Source organism: Camelina sativa, chromosome 19, assembly GCF_000633955.1.
Source record: "Camelina sativa cultivar DH55 chromosome 19, Cs, whole genome shotgun sequence".
Classification (NCBI taxonomy): Eukaryota; Viridiplantae; Streptophyta; class Magnoliopsida; order Brassicales; family Brassicaceae; genus Camelina; species Camelina sativa.
In genome coordinates, this window is record NC_025703.1 from 8,696,652 (window position 1) to 8,716,256 (window position 19,605).

At 38.0% G+C, this 19,605-nt stretch overlaps 3 protein-coding genes and 1 pseudogene across 5 annotated transcripts; 2 read left to right on the plus strand and 2 right to left on the minus strand.

Annotated features, from left to right (window-relative positions):
• On the minus strand, positions 6-546 carry LOC104767588 (methyltransferase-like protein 13). The gene is made up of 2 exons (XM_019240848.1): positions 234-546; positions 6-151 (listed from the first exon to the last, which is right to left on the minus strand). The coding sequence occupies exons 1-2, from the start codon at positions 412-414 to the stop codon at positions 6-8; spliced, it is 327 nt and encodes a 108-aa protein (XP_019096393.1). The 5' UTR covers positions 415-546.
• On the plus strand, positions 745-3,938 carry LOC104765583 (MATH domain and coiled-coil domain-containing protein At3g58220-like). Of its 3 annotated transcripts, none has more exons than XM_010489319.2 (8): positions 745-867; positions 1,546-1,602; positions 1,731-1,750; positions 2,071-2,200; positions 2,642-2,811; positions 2,903-3,185; positions 3,253-3,419; positions 3,511-3,938. In XM_010489319.2, the coding sequence occupies exons 4-8, from the start codon at positions 2,112-2,114 to the stop codon at positions 3,663-3,665; spliced, it is 864 nt and encodes a 287-aa protein (XP_010487621.1). In that variant the 5' UTR covers positions 745-867; positions 1,546-1,602; positions 1,731-1,750; positions 2,071-2,111; the 3' UTR covers positions 3,666-3,938. The 3 variants fall into 3 exon arrangements, with proteins under 3 accessions (XP_010487621.1, XP_010487620.1, XP_010487619.1); XM_010489318.2 differs by having other exon boundaries at positions 814-930; XM_010489317.2 differs by lacking the exons at positions 745-867; positions 1,546-1,602 and having other exon boundaries at positions 1,640-1,750.
• On the minus strand, positions 3,934-5,777 carry LOC104765582 (S-adenosylmethionine synthase 4). Its single transcript, XM_010489316.2, has 2 exons — positions 5,665-5,777; positions 3,934-5,435 (listed from the first exon to the last, which is right to left on the minus strand). The coding sequence occupies exon 2, from the start codon at positions 5,401-5,403 to the stop codon at positions 4,222-4,224; it is 1,182 nt and encodes a 393-aa protein (XP_010487618.1). The 5' UTR covers positions 5,404-5,435; positions 5,665-5,777; the 3' UTR covers positions 3,934-4,221.
• On the plus strand, positions 10,761-12,565 carry LOC109130800 (annotated as a pseudogene).

Here is a 19,605-nt window from a genome sequence, read left to right on the forward strand (position 1 = left end):
AGAAATCAAAACCAAAAAAAAGAAAGAGAAAACGCACATTTGAGCTGAGGACGATCAGAGTATTTCTTAACCATAGTATCAATCACAACAGAGGATATATCGATACTGACAACATCTTCGTATCCATCATCCACCATCCCTTCGCTAAACGCTGCATTATTCCCAAAAAAAAAAAATCAAAACGGATCCAATGCAAAAACTGTAGAAACCCTATAGATTTGTGTATTGTAAACCTGAGTTTCCACAGCCAACGACGAGGACTCGTTGATTACGGTGAGGAACATAGAGATTAATGAGAGGAGCTAATGACGGATACTTCTGGTACCAATCGAACGGTTCAGATTCGTTCGTGTAACGATCGTCCCAATACCATTTCTCGCTGTAAGATTGCGTCGGCGTCTCTGAAGAAGTCATCGCCTTCTTTCGTCTTTCTCCGTCCTCGTCGTCGTAACTCACTGGCCGATCAATTTCGTTTCACTCTCTCTCTCTCTCTCTCTCTCTGATCAAAACAAGGAAGAGAAACGGTCATAATCAGATGCATGAGCGACCACGGTATTGGTCAAAGACCTTCCTAATTAAAGCCACGATCTTCCTAATTTAAAAGTCACGTGACGTGGCTTTAAGAAGCAACTTAACGATTGGACCGGTTTTCCGGTTTGATTTTATCCGAAAATTAACATTAAACCCGTACAAAATCGAAATAGCCGGAAAACAAACGCAGAGTTTCTCGCGAAGACGGCGATGGCAGCGAAGAAAGATGGAAACGAAGAAAGATGGGAATATGGTGTACAAGCTTCGTGCTTCACTGAAGTTTCGATGATTTCACCCCTACGAAAAAAACCCAGATCATTCAGCTCTCACGAACAGGTTCTCGCCAAAAACTTGACTTGCTTTTCTCCTTATCGTGCCCTCAGAGACATTATCGATGAGGTATAAATTCTCAGGTTTTATGCAGTGTCAAAGACTTCGGCTCTGTATAACTTTTGCCTTGCGAACATTTCAAAGAATAGTTCAAAAAATGCTCTGTGTTTCTTCCTTTTGCTTCTTCTATATCTTTTTATCAAAATGTAAAGAGTAGCAAAAGCATATTTTGTTTTTGTTTAGTTTGCAAAAAGCAGAGAAATTTTTGATCAGGAAGCTTGCTCAGTCTAGTTACACAATGTCAGCACCTTGTCATATATCCCAATGTGTTGTGGTGTTTTTTTGATTGAAGAAATTTTATCTACATGTTACTTTGTAGATCGGAACTAAATCACTGAGGTGACTTTTAAATCATCTGGCTTGATTGTTCGTTCAACACTTTTAGTAAAGTTTCTCTCCATTGTATGTGTTATATACTAAAATGCACAGGATCTTTGATTTTTTATTAAGGAATTAAAAAATTCAACAAGTGATCCTTTTTCATGGTTTTCAAGTGATGCTTGTTGTCTCCAACCTCTTTACATCTTTGTATTCCCTTCTGGAATCCCCTTGTCTGGGGGTTGGTACAGTATATGCTTGCTAAGTTAATGTATATTCTTGCTTTTTGGTTCTGCAACCTCACAGGGGAATAAGTCTTCTCATGCATGGAAAAAGTTTAATCCTTTCAAGCAAAGTATAAAGGTTTGATCCTAAAATGCGGTCTAGTTTCTTTCACCTATAAAAATAGAAGCTTAACTGTTAACAGATTGATGCTTACCTGCATATTCACTAGTTTCTTTTTTGGTTTCTGCATATCTTCTCATGGCCAGTTCCGGTGGTGATCATGATGGTATCATCTCTCCCTTCCTCTATATTTTTTCATATCCGATATCATCAATGGTCCACTTATATTTATCATTTGTTACACTGTACTTCATGAAAGTATGTTTGAGGGGTCATTTAAGAGTCCAATTAACTGTCTTCCGTAAGCATATCATCTAAAACCAATTTTTTACTTCTTCCTAAATCTGATACTTCAACCTTTGGATAATAGTGTTGTGATGTCTTTTTGTGAAGAGTGTAATTAGAGATCCATTTCCCCTTTCACTTAAAGGTAAAAATGTACATATAAATTTGCACAAAGGTAACTTTTGTGAGAAATGCTTGCAGAAATTATAAAGTCTATATCTGATGCCCCACCAACGCATTACATGGTCAAGATAGAGTCTTTCTCACTCCTTACAAAGCATGCTATAGAGAGATATGAAACTGAGAGCTTTGAAGCTGGGGGTTACAAATGGTATGGCATCGTTATTACACAACTTTGTTCTTCTTCTTTTTAAATTTATTAACAAAACCCTTTTCTGCTTGACATTAATAATCATCGCACGTGCTGGTATCTTAAACCCTGCTTATTGTTGGAACATGCCTCAATATTTTAGTGCTTTTTGTTAATGGATCCTATTCTGCATTGCTTTTTAGGGTGTGGTCAGTAGTACTAGTTATGTTTTCAAAAACTTTCTTTTATTGAAAAGACACTTTTCAATCTTCCTTTTTTCTCTCTGCATAGTGGACTAGTATAAAGTCTCTCTGGTCATTTTTTCAACTCATAAGTGGATTGTTTTCCATGTAAAAATCTGGGACCATCTTGGTTTCTATTTTAGGCTGTCCAATCATACACTAGTCAATTACTGTGCGTTACTTTTAACATGTCTAACAGAAAATGTGGTTTTGCTTGCAGGAAACTTGTTCTGTACCCAAATGGAAATAAGAGCAAGAACACGAAAGATCATGTTTCTGTTTACTTGGCTCTTGCAGACTCTAGTTCATTAAGTCCAGGGTGGGAGGTTTGCGCTGTTTTCCGTCTGTATTTGCTGGATCAAAACACAGATAGTTATCTGATCCTTCAAGGTAGATTTGTAACTTTTTTTTTTTTCACTTCTTCAAGTTTGCATGTTTCTCTAATCTTTGTCCCACCCTTAATATGCATTTCGTGTTGCAGGAAAGGAGAGACGATTTCATGCTGTCAAGCGTGAATGGGGATTCGATAAATTCATCCCCACCGGTACCTTCTCTGATGAGTCAAACGGTTACCTCATCGAAGACACATGTATGTTTGGAGCTGATGTGTTTGTTTCCAAAGAGAGAAGAAGTGGGAGAGGAGAATGTTTTTCAATGATTAAAGATGCTAATAGCACTAAGCACGTCTGGAAAATTGAGAATTTCTCCAAGTTAGACAAAGAAAGCTATGACTCAAATGCTTTCTTCGCTGGCGATAGAAAATGGTAACAACATATTTGTCACCAGTCCCTAAACCGTAGTTTTGAAGCTAATAAAATTGTTCTAATGCAGGAAGATAAGGTTTTATCCAACGGGAACAAAGCAAGGAATAGGAACCCATCTTTCTATTTATCTGATCCTTGTAGATCCTGAAACCATTTCAGACGGTACAAAGATGTTTGCAGAGTTTACGATACGAATATTTGATCAGTTACAAGGCAGGCACATTGCTGGGAAAGGTAAAAACACCCACAAACTCATTTCTTGATACTTGTTATATGAATGTGAATACGTTCACTTCTTGATCTGTACTTTGTATCCGTTTTGCAGTTACTAAATGGTTTAGCCGATCAAGCTCGGAGAACGGATGGGTTAAATATGTATCAATGGTTTATTTCACGCAGCCAAACAGTGGACTGTTGCTCAAAGATGCCTGTCTCGTGGAAGCTGATGTATGCATTCTTGGAATCACCAGTGCACTCTAATCTCTTCATGTTTGATCTCAAAAGTCAAATTTGTGAATTCTATATTAGTTCGACGAGAAAAAGAGAGACAATAATGGCTGGTGTCCAAACGGGACCTGATGTGATGTGTGTGCTCATGTAATCACACAAGTGCACTTATGATCTCATCATCTTTTGGTTTCTTCCGTCTCTGATTTCACAAATAGCAGTATTTGCTTGCCTCTGTTTAAAAACTTGTCACAAAATGTTGTCCAATTCTTTTGACATTGATAATGCAAACAAAGGATACTGATATTGAATACTCTTCATCATATAATTTTCTTCTCAAAAGAAGCAAGAAATACAAATTATGAAATTAACTTTCTTACCACAACAGTAGTACAGTACCATATAATAATAAATAATTATATAAATTTCCCAATTGCTTAGCTTTTTTTCTCCAAAGTGTGAAAAAAAAATTGAATAAACCCATCTCAGAGTTGAAACTAAAAAGCCACAAAGAGCCTAAAATACAGGAGAACGAGACCCAAATCTGGACAGAACAGAGAGGCTAAAAACCTGAGATTGAGTTCAGGTTTCAAGCTTGGACCTTGTTAGACTTGAGTGGCTTCACTACCTCCCAGGTGAAATCAGCATCGTCCCTTCCAAAGTGGCCATAAGCGGCAGTCTTCAAGAACCTACCGTTACCTCCTCTCTTCAAATCCAAGTTAATGGAGATCATACCTGGCCTGAAATCAAAACTCTCCTTAACAATCTCCAAAATCTCCTTGTCTGGTATCTTCCCGGTTCCATAACTGTCCACGAACACAGACAATGGCTCAGGGACACCAATGGCGTATGAGACTTGCACGATGCACCGCCTTGCTAGCCCACTGGCAACAATGCTCTTAGCTGCTTGCCTAACGATGTAAGCACCACTCCTGTCAACCTTGGTTGGGTCCTTTCCGGAGAAAGCACCACCTCCGTGTGCACCCCATCCACCGTAGGTGTCGATGATGATCTTACGGCCGGTAAGCCCTGCATCTCCGTGAGGACCTCCGATCACAAAACGACCAGATGGGTTGAGATGGAAGATGGTCTTCTCATCAAGGTACTTCTCTGGGATCACAGGCTTGATCACATGCTCTTTAAGATCAGCTGCGATCTCATCGTTAGTCACAGTCTCATCGTGCTGTGTTGAGATGAGAACAGTGTGTACACGTACAGGAACCATAGCTCCGTTTTCGTTCAAGTACTCAATAGTGACTTGAGTCTTACCGTCTGGCCTCAACCAAGGGCAAGTTCCATTCTTGCGAACTTCAGTGAGCTTAGCTCCAAGCTTAGTGGCGAGAACGTGAGTAAGAGGCATGAGCTCAGGTGTCTCATCAGTAGCGTACCCAAACATGTGACCTTGGTCACCAGCTCCAACCTCCTCTGGCTTCTTGGTGAGATGACCATGAACACCTTGTGCAATATCAGGACTCTGTTGCTCGATGTTGACAAGAACCTTGCAGTTGTCAGCATCTAGACCAACATCGGCAGATACGAAACCAATCTCACGGCAAGTCTTACGAACAATCTGCTCGTAATCAACGTTAGCCTTGGTGGTGATTTCTCCAAATACCATGACCATGTTAGTCTTGGTACAGGTCTCACAAGCAACTTTGCTCTCAGGGTCTTGTTCAAGGCAAGCATCGAGGATAGCGTCAGAGATCTGATCACAAAGCTTGTCGGGATGTCCCTCGTTGACGGATTCAGAGGTGAACAAAAAAGATTCCATTTTTTCCCGATCCGATTCAACAAGAAACAAACCTAACAGAGCATAGAAATGAACAAAGATCAATCAGAAAAGTGTAAAACACATAAGAAACTTCAATCAACTTTCAAATTGGGATCTAGATAACTAGATTCAATAACTAGATCTATAAATCAACACAACACATGGTTCAAATTCAAATTCGAATAATCACAAAAATGGACACTTTGTTCAAACGCAGAGTCTTGAGAACGAACGTATGAATCGATGAAAAAGATAACATACCTTAAAAGAGGAGACAGAGAGAGAGATTAAGTAATGGAGGTTGGAGCTAAAGAAGACTGGTAGTAGTAGTACGAAGGTGAAGGAGGGGCGTAGAAGCTTTATATATACGAAGCTCACGAGGGGGGGTGGTGTAAGATCGTAATTTCGTCCAGATTCATTCCTAGTTTCATCAAACTGTGTTCAGACAATGAGATCTAGATATCCGACGGTTCATAATAGATCTGTAAATGAGAGCTGTTTTTAATCGTTGGATTTGCTTAACTGGACCACCGCGTGCGAGTACAACTAGACAAAGCATCTTAATGAAGAACGCGAATCACGAATTATAATATTACTGTAGTTATTGATAATCTAATTAATGCTACAAAATATAGTCGATATTTTTTGTTGAGTATGTAAAGTTTAAAATTTACATGAGTTAATTGATATATGATTAGTAGTAATATCGTGGTAGATCATGGAGAAGTTGTGTAAATTAGAGAAGAGGTTGTGTTGTGTTGTGTTGTGTCGGTGAGTGAGAGAATGGGGAACGTGACGTGATTACCGGGAAACCGGAGGGGGCGGTTTGGGAGTGATATAGAGATTACAGGCTGTCTCTTTACTCTTTTATTGAAGGGTCCACACTGGCCAGTGGCCACCGGTAAAAAGACAACATAGAATTCTTCTTTTTTAGCTTTTCAGCAGTGTCGGCTAGCTTGTCAAAATAAGACTCATGGTGGAATGGTCTAAATCTGATCTTGTCCGATCTGAAAAGGCAAAAAATAAAACTGCACAGTTTCGCCGATCTGCGAAGATCTTGTCCGGTCTGGAGTATGCTAGATTGAGTGATTGGGCTTAAAATGGGCCAAAGACCTTACAAATTAACGGAATACCCCAAGACTAGAAAATTTAAAAGTCGATTCCCATATGACTTATGAGGCAGTAGACAAAGTATACGTGGGACAAAATACACGTAACTTAATTAATCGACTATAGAAAAATCCTAATCACCATTACATCGACCTTGCTCAAGCAAAAAAACATCAACGAAGAAGGAGTTGTAAGGAAAGACTTCTGTATTATTGAGATGTTTGTACAATATATATACATAAGATCCGTAGAGTTTTCACCACTACTAGTTACACATTTATCCTTTACATATATAACTCTCCTATACGCCCCCTTAAGATGGAGGGAGTTTCTGCACTCTAATCTTGACATTAAGGGTATGAAAGCGAGGACCCGGTAGAGGTTTAGTCAATGCATCCGCGTGCTGATCATCTCCAGATATGTGAGCAACACGCAAGACACCCGATTGAACGTGCTCTCGGACAAAGTGATAATCAATAGCAATGTGTTTCATCTTGGTATGGAATACCGGGTTTGCACACAGGTAAGTAGCACCAATGTTATCACAGTAGATAACAGGAGCTAATGGTAACATAATACCCATTTCTTGAAGCAACGAGCAAACCCACCGCAGTTCAGAGGTTGTATTCGCAACAGAGCGATACTCGGCTTCTGTGGAGGAACGAGACACACTGCGCTGTTTCTTGGAGGACCAGGAGATGGGACTACCACCAAAGTAGATAATGTAAGCATTGGTGGAGACGTAGTTGGCACGATCACGACCCCAATCAGCATCAAAAAACGCATGGACCGTGAGCGGAGCATCTCGGCGTAGGAAAATACCAAGAGAGCGAGTACCATTAAGATAACGCAATACACGCTTAACCGCCTGCCAATGTGCATTAGTCGGTTTATGCAGAAATTGGGATAAACGATTTACCGAGAAAGCAATATCAGGTCTCGTGAACGCCAAGTATTGAAGGCTGCCAACCACCATTCGATAGTCCTTGGCATCCGCAAGTGGTGTCCCAGACAAAACCGTAAGTGTGGAGGAGGACGACATAGGCGTGGGAACAGGTTTAGAGTCAAGCATATTCGTCTTTGCTAAGAGATCAGTGATGTACTTGCGCTGCATCAAATGAAGCCCCTTTGATGTTCTAGTCGCCTCAATGCCTAAGAAATAACTCAAAGGACCAAGGTCTTTAAGTGAGAACCGATGAGCCAAGGAAGCATGAAACGCCTTCACCAAATACGTTGGACCAGTGATGATAATGTCATCCACATAAACAAGAACATAGACATAATCTCGACCATGTTTGTAGATAAACAGTGAATTATCCGCCAAAGACGTCTTGAACCCCGATTGTAAAAGAAATTACCGCAGTTCTTGATACCACGCTCTAGGAGCCTGTTTTAAACCATACAACGCTTTCTGCAACCTACACACATGATGAGGTCTGTCACGATCCACAAAGCCTGGAGGTTGTGATACATAAACCTCCTCTTGAACAGTTCCCTGAAGAAAAGCATTGTTGATGTCTACTTGTTGAATCGCCCAATCACGTTTCACAGCAACCTCGAGAACCAGACGTATAGTCCTGGATTTGATAACTGGACTGAATGTATCAGAATAATCAATGTCATATTGCTGATTGAATCCACGAGCAACTAGCCTGGCTTTGTATTTGTCGATCGATCCATCATGTTTATATTTCAAGGTAAAGATCCACTTACAGCTTATGACATTCTGAGCAGTCGTCGGTTCCTCGAGATTCCACGAATGTTCCCTAATTTGTGCATTAATCTCTTCAGCCATCGCATTTCTCCAGTTGGGATCCTTGAGTGCTTGAGCAACCGTTGTCGGAATGACCGGTGAAAGGGAAGCGGCAAGACTAAACTTCGTCTTCGGCTTGCTAATGTAATTCTTTGACCGTGTTTGCATTGGGTGTAGATTTTGTGGTGGTGGAGACGACACACTAGCCGGAGAGTCAATATCAGGCGTCGGAGACGAAGTGGATGGGGATGTCGTATCGGATCGAGAAGACGATGAAGGTGGAGATGGATCGCTTGATGAACTTGGTGAAATTGGGCTTGGTGATACTGGGCTCAGAGGTTGTGTTGGACCTTGTTGGGCCGAAATGGATGAAGGATCAGGAGCCCATTTGGTGCGAGTCTCATGATCGACATCAGGCGAGGCGGACGACGATGACGGGGACAACGACGAGGGTATGTCCGGTGTACGAGACGACACCGGAGAACCAGATGACGTTACTATTGCCGGTGATGCCATTGGTGCTGGAGAGTGATGATCTGAACACGGAGGCGCAGAAGAAGGGGATGGTGAAGGCGATGCAAGTGGCAACGGAGTGGCCGAATTCCAACTGTGTGAATCAACGGTGGTCGACGGCACATGCAGAGGTGATACACTGAACGAGGGAGTGGTAGCAAAGGGATATTGTGTTTCTTCGAACTGAACATGCCGAGATACGTAAACCCGGTGTTGCTTGACGTCCAAGCATAAGTACGCACTCTGTGTGAGTGAATACCCTACAAACACACACGGTGTGGAATGCGGCTCAAGCTTATTGTGGCGATATCGACGCAACTAAGGGTAGCAGACACATCCAAATACCCGTAACTTGAGATAGTTTGGTGTTGTCTTGAAAAGACGCATGTAGGGAGAGTCGCCTTGAAGCACATCGTTGTTCATCCGATTGATCAAATAGACCGCCGTCGCAAAGGCATAAGGCCAATAAGAACACGGTACACGAGCATGATTAAGCATCGTGAGGCCCGTTTCAACTATATGCCGATGCTTCCTCTCGGAGATATCGTTATGTTCCGGTGTATGCGGTGGTGTAGTGAAATGCGAGATGCCGTGTTGAGCCAAAAATGAACGTAAGGCAATAAACTCACCACCATTATCCGAATACAATGTGCGAATTTTGGTTTGAAACCGATTCTCCACTAGAGCCTTAAAGGCAACAAAAACATCTTCAACTTGAGATTTTTGTTTGAGGGGATAAAGCCAAGTGTATCTTGTAAAGTGATCAACCAAAACAAGATAGTATTTGAAAATTTCAGAGGATATTATAGGAGAAGACCACACATCAGTATATATGTATTCAAGAGGTTGAGAAGAGTAATTGTGTTTAAAGCAAATGGAATCTTGTGACTTTTATTGATAAAACAATCTGAGCAAGACAAAGTGTTTTGTGTGGAAGAAGAAAGAGGTAAGGAGAATTTGGAGACAATTGATTTTAAAACGGAAAGAGAGGGATGACATGGTCTAAGATGCCAAGTGGAGAAATTGGTTTTTGGTGAGAGTGATGCCGCAAAAACGTTGATGGAGTTTTGATGTACCGGCCACTCATACAACCCATTCTTAGTTCTGCCTTGGAGTAACTTGGCCCCCGTGTTCAGATCCATCACCTGAAAATGAGCAGGGAAGAAGGCAACCACAACGTTATTAGCATTACACAATCTATACACAGAGATTAAGTTCTTGCTAATATCCGGAAAATATAAGAGATCAGTTAAAGCAAGATGTCGAGAAGGTGTAGGAAGTAAACCGGAACCCGTATTAGCGACCTTAAGACCAAAGCCGTCAGCTAAGGCAACCTCCTCGTCCCCGGTGTAAGGCTGATGAAGCGAAAGATTGGATAAATCAGAGGTCAAGTGATGCGTAGCACCACTATCCATGATCCAATTAGCCGGATTATACGGGGGAATGGTAGCAACATTGGCACGAGGTTGCCATGGCATGCTCGGTGTATAAATACCACCAGAGGAGGTAGAAGCAGAGCCAAACGCCTGGAACTGAGAACACCTTCGCGCATTATGGCCAAAGACACCACAGAGTTGGCAACGACCTTGGTAGTCACGGTCTTGAGATCCTCGAGGGTGATGGTGTTGACCGCGAGGGGCATAGCGGTTGGAGGAACGAGGATTGTTGTTATTGCCATAACTCTTGTAAGACGCAGCATTAGCAGTGATAGGAACAAGCGACGAAACTGAACCTTGGGAGAGAAGCTTCAACTCATAGTTGATCAAATTTTCATGCAACATTGTTAAAGACGGGGGTGTGTCACGTCCATCAACTTGATCAATCACCAGTTTGTAATCCTACTTCCAGCGAGAATATAATCAATTTGCTCTTCAGGTTCATAAGGTTTCCCAAGCAGAGCAAGCTGATCAAAACGAGTAATGAAGCCTTGAACGTATTCATCGACCGTATGAGAACCCTTCTTCCATGTGCGGATCTGTTCATGGATCTGCTTAATGTGGCCCCAACTTGGACGAGCATAGGTAGAGGAGAGAAGACTCCAGATCTGAGCAGAGGTGGTGGTTTTAGACAAGACCGGTTGAACCTCCACCGAAATTGCACCCAACAGAGAAGAGTAAATGAGTTGATCCTGGCGCTCCCAGAACGTGTAATCAGGATTGACCGTAGTAGCACCATTCGTCGTAACAGTAGGAGCCGGTGCAGCCACAGATCCGTCGAGGTAACCGGCGAGACCATAGCCGGCAAGCAGAGCACGCACTTAACGGTTCCACATCAAGAAGTTGGAGGCAGTGAGCTTGGTGACGTTCGACATATTGACCGTGTGGAGGTTTGTGGTAGCAGATGAGTCAATGACATCAGAAGAGGACGCCATGGAAAGGGGAGCAAGGAGGAAGAAAAGTCGAAGAAAGAAAAAGGAGGCGGCGAGAAGAAGAAAAAAAAAACTAGGTCTTTGGATCCTAATGCTCTGATACCATGTAAGGAAAGAACTGTATTATTGAGATGTTAGTACAATATATATACATAAGATCCGTAGAATTTTCACCACTACTAGTTACACATTTATCCTTTACATATATAACTCTCCAATAGGAGTTACCTGCAAAAAGGACGATAATGTCCGATCTTCCAAGGGATTTGGCAGAGAATGTGCTCATTAGGCTTCCAATGACATCTTTGAGAGCAGTGCGGTCTGTTTGCAAAGCGTGGAACACTTTATCCAAGGATTGCCTCTTTACGAAGAAGCACCTTGCTCAAGCTCAAGCAAAAGCCGCAGCTGCAAGCGAGTTTAAGGTGGTCGTGGTGATGGATACTCGTGTTTATTTGATGGACATCAATTTTTATAAGAACGTTGACCCAACGATAAACCATCACGGTAAACTTATTAGCCTAGACGATTCCAGTTGAGTCGATGTATCTTTAGTCTATAACTGCGACGGTTTACTCTTATGCATCACAAAAGACTTGACTAAGCTCGTTGTTTGGAATCCGTATTTGTGTCAAACCTTGTGGCTCGAGCCCATTAGTACTTCTCTCTACTCTATAGCTCACTGCAGTCGTATAGGTATGCTATTGGATACAAGAATAGCAAATCATGCCACAACTACAAAATTTTGAGATTTCCTGATACTTTCTCTATGCGTTTTGTGTACGAAGTGTACGACTTAAACTCTAATTCATGGATTTTTTTGATGTCCCTCCCGACTGGTATATACAGTGTTATGCACGTGGTGTGTCTCTCAAAAGAAATACTTATTGGTTTGCTCGAAAAATGTACCGATCAATGGAAGAGATGGCTGATTTCTTGATTTGTTTTGATTTCACAACAGAGAGGTTTGGACCGCGTCTTCGTCTGTCGTTAGGTCACCCTTCTTATGAAGACACTGTGAGTCTTTCTAGTGTTAGAGACGAGCAACTTGTTGTGTTGTTTCAGACCTGCGCCGACAACAAACAGATGGAGATTTGGGTTACGGTTAAGATTGAACCTGATGTAGTGTTGTGGAACAAGGTGTTCTTAAGAGTTGATATGGAACCACTCACTCGTTTTCAATTTGGAGTTAAGGCAGGGAGTTTTTTATTCACGAAGAGAAGAAATTGGTTGTGGTTTTTGATAGAGACAACAAGAAGGTGAAGAAGTAGAAGACTCCCCGTCGCAACACAGCTTATATCATTGGAGATGGTGGATATTTCAGAAAAGTGGATCTCGGCCTAGAAGCTTCAGAAATCCATGATTGTCCACTTGGATGCTCATATGTTCCAAGATCAGTTCAGAGCAAGCAAAGAAATTAAGGGGAATTATTTGATAACTGATTAGATTAGTCCAGGAGGGTTGGAGATACAAATCACATATCGAATCTCTGGTGTTCGTTAATGCTATGATCTGAATCTGATAAAATGACAAATTTGAGTTCCTTTTGGCATTTTCTTTGAAATATTCTAATTTGTAAATATTGATGGGGGAGATTTTACTATACATCTAATTAAAGACTACATTGCATAATGGTAGCAACGAGCAAGGGAAGTCTGAGACTCTGAGTAATTAAAGGCTTATCTATATATGAAATTAGCAGAGAGTTGGCCAAACATATTTGCAGGTCTACTTCAACAAATAGAGATGATTGATGGAAGCGTTCATTGAGTCAGGACAGCCCTTGTAAAAAGGTCAACAAAAGTACATGTCCCTACTCCTTTTACAAGTCTTCCCTTGTTTACACACACGGTTGTACCTTCCCCTTCCCCAAACGATAAATAAAACATTCACATTCAGGAAATATGGGCCCATTACGCTTCCTCCATATGAATGTATCCAAGACGTATACGCAATTTAGATTCAGATATATTCATACTAGTGTTGAATTTTCATCATAATTAGGCTTGAATTTAAGCAACATTTTGAGCTGCAAAGCACAACAGAGAGAGGAGTCATCATGATCAGTCTGTTCTTTCATTTCACCTGCATGAACATGGTAAAAAATAGCAATGTCGATAGTATTTTGTGAGACCAGAGTATAAATAAGCATAACGCAACACTATTCATATGCTCATATGTCCACATATATAGCCATATAGGTGACCTTAAAATATTATTGGGAGAAATACTATTCATATGCTCATATGTCCACATATATAGGTGACCTTAAAATATTATTGTGAGAAATACTATTCATATGCTTATATGTCCACATATATAGGTGACCTTAAAATATTCTTCAAATTTCTAACAAAAATTGCCTACTTTTCTAATTACTTTTCAAAAAGTGTCTAATACACTAATGGACTCAAAATTTTATTTGGACGATGAACCTCTCTTGGTTGTATGTGATCTTTGGTTGTTTCTTCTCAATCCTTCAAAATAACACCTCTAGAGGTTTGATTACTATTTTTCAAGTAAAAAGTTATCTATAGTCTCTCAAAATCAGTTTAAAGTATTTTTTTTGAAAACAAAATGCTAAGTTTGAATAACAGTATATTTGATATGATTCTATAAATTTTTAATTAAATAACAAAAGACTAGATTTTAAACTGCGGTATACCGCGTGAATATAATTTTTATTATTATTTATATTTATATTGTATTTGTTATTTAAATATTGGATGTTTTGCAAATAGAAAATAACTAAATTTTTCGGACGTTTGTGCGGCTAAATGTTTATATTAATTTTGTAATTTGTAATATACTTCATGACCATTTGTTTGTTATTTTTAGTTTGTTTTGTTTAGTGTTTGAGATTCTATTTTGATTTCTAAGTATTATAACAAAAATGAAGGATCTAAATACATAATAATTCATTTATACGTTATGATTAAGTCACATTTTCCTTAATAATTTAATTATTTTACATAATCTTAGTTAAATCAACTTAATTTTAAATGTCAAATATTTTTATATTAATAGTGTTGACAAATAATAAAATGAGGATTTAACCCGTGTTAGCACAAATTTAATGACATTTTATTAATTCTAATATTTCCTTTTTATAATCCATTTACTATATAATCATATTATATAGTATTTTAAACTTTTTAAATTTTACATATTCGTAATATTTTAAAATTTTATTAAATTTATATATATATATATATATTAATTATAATATTTAAATAAATTTGAATCGAAGTTCTTCTTACATTAAGAATCAAAGCTCCCAGGTTTTGGAAAACAAAATGGGAATCAAATTATTGTTTTCTTTGTTTGCAAAAGATTAAGAGATAGAATATCTTCAAAACAAAATAGAAGATGTGGTTAAATATATGATAGTGTTTCCATATTGATTTTCCTGGAATTGTTTTAGTTGGAATGAATGTAAAATATTTAGGAAACAAAATCTGAAGTAACGCTATTTTTGAAAAATGATTTAGAGATTAACTTTGTAAATAAGTATAAATAAAAGGGTAAAATCCAAAATGTACTTCAAAAATGTATATATAGATTATGAATTATTTTGAATGATTTTATAAAAATTTCAAGTTCAATAACATGAGATTTGAGATGAGAATTTCAAAATCACAAGTGGAATAACGGGAAAATGACCATTTTATTCCCCAAGTATTTGTAATTGACACTTTTATTCCCCAACTTATATGTGAACACATTAATCCTTTAATCTATATTTGATTTAACAATATTAGACGAGAAAACAATCAACTTTAATTAATTAACGGAGACGTTAAGAAGTCGACTAAAACCTAATGAACTCATAAACCTAGGGTTCTTAAGCGATTAAAAGAACTGAGATAAGTGAGATTGAGATCGATTTCATATATCTCAAAGAGAAAATCATGACTACAAAAAGGCGTAAGCTTCAAATTCGAAGAGAACCACAAGCCCAATTCGTAGCCGAAGTTGTAGGGAAGAGAGTTGAAGCCGACGTTGTAGACGAGAGAGTAGAGGTCGAAGTTGAAAACGACAAAGTAGAATCTCATGATTCAAGTGTTGACGAAGATGATTGTCCAGTTATCGTCAAAGACAGCCGAGGATATACAGAGGTGGATCTATGTTTGGCTGGAAATGAAGAGGAAAAAGATGATGAGCTCGTCGATGTTGTAATCTGCAACAACTTAGAAGACCATTTTGGGTCTGATGCATGTGAAGATGCAACAAATGGTAATGATTCTGATGATAGTGGGGATGACATTTGGGACGACGAGAAGATTCCGGATCCATTATCTAATGATGACGAAGAGGAAGCTGAGAGACCATTCACTCATGAAGATCGACCTGATGATTATTTAGCATTGCATAAGACATTCAACAATGCAGATGAATTCAAGTATGCACTCCTCAGGTATTCTCTAAAAACTCAATACGATATCAGAATGTATAAGTCATCATCTAACAGGCTTGGGGCAAAGTGCACACAACACATCGAAGATAAGTGTCCATGGAAAGTGTATTGTTCTTTTGAGAAGAGGAAAAACAAGCTTATGATAAATATCTATCAGAATGAGCATGTTTGTGTAAGATCTGGTTACACAAAGTTGTTAAAAAGTGGAACTATTTCACAACTGTATGAGGAAAGGCTGCAAGTGAACCCTAAGATTAAATCTCAGGAGATGGTAGATGAAATCAAAAGAGAGTATAATATGATAGTTAGTGTGCATCAGTGTAGGAGAGCTAAGAAGCTGTTGAAACTTAAAAGAAGGGCCAGCCATGAATCCCATTTTGCTAGAATATGGGATTATCAAGAAGAGATATGTACCTCTAATGATGGTTCAACTATGGAGATTGAGACAGTTCCTGGTCCAGTTCCTGGTAGCTTGCAAAGATTTTACCGTCTCTATGTATGTTTTGAAGCATTGAAAACATCTTGGAAGCAGTCATGTAGACCTATTATTGGATTAGATACTGCATTTATGAAATGGGATATCAAAGGTCAAATGTTAGCTGCAGTTGGTAGAGATGGTGATAATAGAATATTTCCAATTGCTTGGGCTGTGGTAGAGGTGGAGGATATAGATAATTGGGTGTGGTTTGTGAAACTTCTAAAAAAGGATTTGACACTTGAAGATGGAGCTGACATTACCATCATTTCAGATAAACATCATGTAAAATTTCTGTTAAGTTGTTACTTATAAGATTTATGATAACTTGTAATGTTTTTTTATAAGGTTTACATGTGGTGACAGGGTTTGCTAAATGCAGTTCATGATGAGATTCTCAAAGTTGAACATAGATTGTGTGCTAGACACATTTTGGAAAACTGGAAGAAAACAAACAAAGATATTGAGCTTGAGCGTATGTTTTGGAAAATAGCAAGGAGTTATACAACCGCATCTTTTGCTACTAATTTAGAAATACTAAAGAGGTACAACCAAGGTGCTTATGACTCACTACAACGCACTGCACCAACAACATGGTCTCGGGCTTTCTTCAAACTTGGATCTTGTTGCAATGATAATCTCAACAACCTGTCAGAGTCTTTCAATAGGAATGTGAGGGAATCAAGAAGGAAGCCATTACTTGATTTTTTAACAGAAGTAAGGAGGAAATGTATGGAGAGGAATGCAAAGAGGACAATTATAACTAAAAGGTGGAAGAAGAGGTTCACACTAAGAGCAGATAGGGAGATTGAACTAAATAGGCAAAAAGCTAAGGATTGCAAAAGATACATGACCACAAGAAACTTGCATGAGATTGAGTATGGAGTTGATGTTTGTTGTGTTGATATGGAAAAAAAACTTGTGGTTGTGGCTATTGGCAATTGAATGGCATACCTTGTATGCATGCAATGTGTGTCATCACAACCACAAAGTTAAATCTTAATGATCATGTCTCGGATTACTACTTGACTTCAAGATGGCGTTTATTGTATGAGAAAGGAATAAAACCAGTCCAAGGCATAAATCTGTGGCGACGGTTAGGTCGGTTGCCTGTTCTACCACCACCAGCTAGATTTAACAGAGGACAACCACATGATCGGGCTAGGAGAAAGTCTCCTCATGAGTCTTCATCTAATAAGTACAGGTTAACTCGCCATGGTCGTATTGGAATATGTTCAAACTGTAGAAAAGAAGGACATAATAAGACTAGGTGTCCTAATCCAACTGCACCTCCTCCTTCAAAACGGCCAAGAGGTCGTCCAAAAAAAGAGCAGGTTGTTTATATATTTAAGTAGTTTGTAAATGATTGATGATTTTTTTAATTGTTTGGTGGTCTAATTATATGCTTGATTCTAGGGAGGTTCATCTCATGTTGGAGCTTCTCAAGAAGAATATTCTCAAGCTGGATCATCACAAGGAGGCTCTTCTCAAGTAAGAGCTTCACAAGGTGGATCATCACAAGGAAGATTTGGGTTCTCTCTCTAGTCCATGCAGTTTCTGTTTTAGACTGTTTATGTGTTTTTTTAAGACTTCATGTACGGTTCACAGTTTGTTCCATTTTTTTTCATATACCAAAATCTTATTATGAGATAAGTCTTACATTAATAACGTTTCTGGAAAAAGATTTTTGTTCTTTGTGTTCTTCATGGCTTAGAGTTGTTGTTGAATTGTCAGGAAATCTATCTTGGTCTCAATTTTTGTAAATAGCCTACAAACCCAAAATTTCAACTTGGGGGGAAGTTTTTTGTGGATTTTTCTGGGTTCATTACGTTTCAATCACTTCTTAACGATTCTGTTAATTAATTAACGTGGACTATTTTCTGGTCTAAAATTGTTAAGTCAAATACGAATTGAGAAATTAATGTTTTCATGTGTAAGTTGGAGAATAAAAGTGTTAATTGCAAATACTTGGGGAATTAAATAGCCATTTTCCCGTGGAATAACACATAATTTTTTGAAAAACCTAGAATATTCTAAAATCAAAGTTCCATACCCATAATTTTGACTTTTGAGGATTTCGTGGAAAGTCTTTATTTTCAACGTAATGTTTTATTTATTAATTTTTTATTTATTTTTTTAATCTATGCAAAAATGAAAGACCAAAAATTATAAAACCAAAATCCAAATATCAAAATCGGAAACCTAAAAACCCAATTAAATATAGAGAAATTGTTAAAAGTAACTTTTATAGATATCTCTTTTTACAAATACTTTTTTTGGCCATTTTCATTTTGAAAAATACTTTTTTGCCCTCTTTTAACACTATTTACATAATTACAATATGTTAAATTAATTTTTCAAATTTTTTTTTATAGGTTTAGGTTCTATGTTTACATTTGTGATATAGTTTTGAGGAGGTTGGGTTTAGAGATTATAATTCAAAATTTATTCATTTTAATCATAGAAATGTGTAGAAAAAAAAGAGATTCATAGCCTAAAACATATTTTAGTTTATTGAAAATTCATCTTAGTGATTAATAGTGAATTGGAGCTAAAAAAAATTACATCAGGCCCAATCTATTCATCATATCAAATATATATCTTTTATACTATAAATTACAAGTCACTTATTTTAATTTAAAATTTTAGATAATAATTAATAATAATAAAAAATAATAACTTTTTGCATAGTTCCAACTGCACATATATCTCCCCCACCTTCCCACCTCTCTCTATGGTTTTCTTCATTAATAATTAAATCTCATATCCTAGATAATAAAGATTAAATCATTTGTCTCAAAACCAATAAATATTTAAAAGGATTTTTCTCACCCTCTACATTTTGTCGCTTCATCGGAATTGGGAAAAAGTTAAATATTTTTTTTTTTTTGTGCAATTTGGAAGAAGGTTATGCCAAAGAAAAAGGTATTTAGTTCAATTTTCCATATTGTTCTTTGATTCCATTGCATTTTCTTAGTTTGGCTATAAAACTAATACTATTGTTTTCGAAACTTGGTGAGTTCTTCAGTTACATGTTATCTATAAAAGCCTTAACAAGACCACATAATTTGAGCCCTATACCCAATATCTTTCATTTACCCCAGTTCAATTGTAAGAAAAAGTATTTTGGGATTGCATTGAGCCAATATTTCTTCTCCTAGAAGTTAATTTTCAAATAAAGTTTGGCTAAAAACACTTCTCCATATATAACATGATACTTCAAGAGCATAAATCTAGATCTAAACATATTTTTTCTTGGAGAAAAATATAAATTTATGTAATGTTAGTACATGTCAAACTGAAAATGTAAACTTTATTTAATTTAATACTTAAGTGATTCTTAAACCGTACGTAAAAATCCCTGTCTAACACCGATTACATCCCACAAAATCGCTAGACCCACCCTACAAGAGTGAGATTCATAGGTTCTCGCAGATCACAAATCAATCTTCAACTCTCTACTATATATGAACTGATGAGAATAAAAAGATTCGTTGTTTTTTGGAAATACCTGGGAAATCAGAAAGATCCAGATCTTGTAAATTGACCGCCAGTAGAGAATAAGCACC